Raw genomic sequence first — 993 nt, forward strand, 5'->3', positions numbered from 1 at the left:
GAATGACGTTTGTTCAGACATCGTTAAGAGATACTTAATATTTTTCAGTTGAGGTGGGCCTTCATCAGTGGTCGGTATTAAACCCCTTGCTTTTCATTATTATTTTAGATGTGATTACTAGTACCATCCAAGCTCATGTTCCTTGGTGTATATTGCTTGCGGAAGATATTGTATTAGTTATGGAATTTAAAGTTGAGGTTAATACAAGTTTAGAATGGTGGAGTGCATCATTAGAGGCTCACGGATTACGTTTGAGTTGTTCCTAAGACAAAGTATATTTGGGATAATTTCAGTGAAAAGAATCAAGAGATGGATGTTGCCATTTGCATTCTAGATGACCGTGTTCCACAAACTGATAGTTTTAAGTATATGGGCTTTATCATCAAGAGCAACGGTGATATTCTTGCTGATGTTACACATCGTATTAAGGCAAGTTGGATTAAATGGAAGGCTGTTATTGCATTTTTATGTGATAAGAGCTTACTTGTGAAGTTGAAAGATAAATTTTATAGATTGACAGTTAGACCGACATTGATGTATGGTTTCGAGTGTTGGCCATTGAAGAAATCCGAAGGACGTAAGTTGGAGACTGCAGAATTACGTATGTTACGATAAATTTATGGTTGCACAATGGAGAATTATATTCAGAATAATACTTTTATAAGAGTCATGGATGTTGAATCTATTTCCAAGAAAATAAGGGTTGAAAATATTTCCTTGAGACTGTTACAAGATTTTTCTATCTAAATTGTTACTGCTAACAAAGGACCGGTATTAACTTTATAATTCAGTTAACTGCTGGTTTACACATTGTACAATAAGACATGCCATTAACCTTTAGTAAACTGTCACTTGTCATTTCTAATTTAGGACAAGTGAATCTTCTATTTCTGGCTTAACATATCTTTAGCATCCTGTGTTTACTTTGATCTTCCTTTGTCAGTTAATCTTCACCACTGATCTTGTACATCCTTCAACCTGCTTTTTGTAGAC

The 993-nt window shown here is 34.4% G+C and overlaps 1 protein-coding gene across 1 annotated transcript; it reads left to right on the top strand.

Annotated features, from left to right (window-relative positions):
• The first annotated feature begins 309 nt into the window (after nucleotides 1-309).
• On the top strand, nucleotides 310-615 carry LOC141680788 (uncharacterized). Its single transcript, XM_074486911.1, has one exon. The coding sequence runs from the start codon at nucleotides 310-312 to the stop codon at nucleotides 613-615; it is 306 nt and encodes a 101-aa protein (XP_074343012.1).
• Nucleotides 616-993: the final 378 nt, after the last annotated feature.

The sequence above is a fragment of the Apium graveolens genome, chromosome 8, assembly GCF_009905375.1.
Source record: "Apium graveolens cultivar Ventura chromosome 8, ASM990537v1, whole genome shotgun sequence".
NCBI classification, from domain to species: Eukaryota; Viridiplantae; Streptophyta; class Magnoliopsida; order Apiales; family Apiaceae; genus Apium; species Apium graveolens.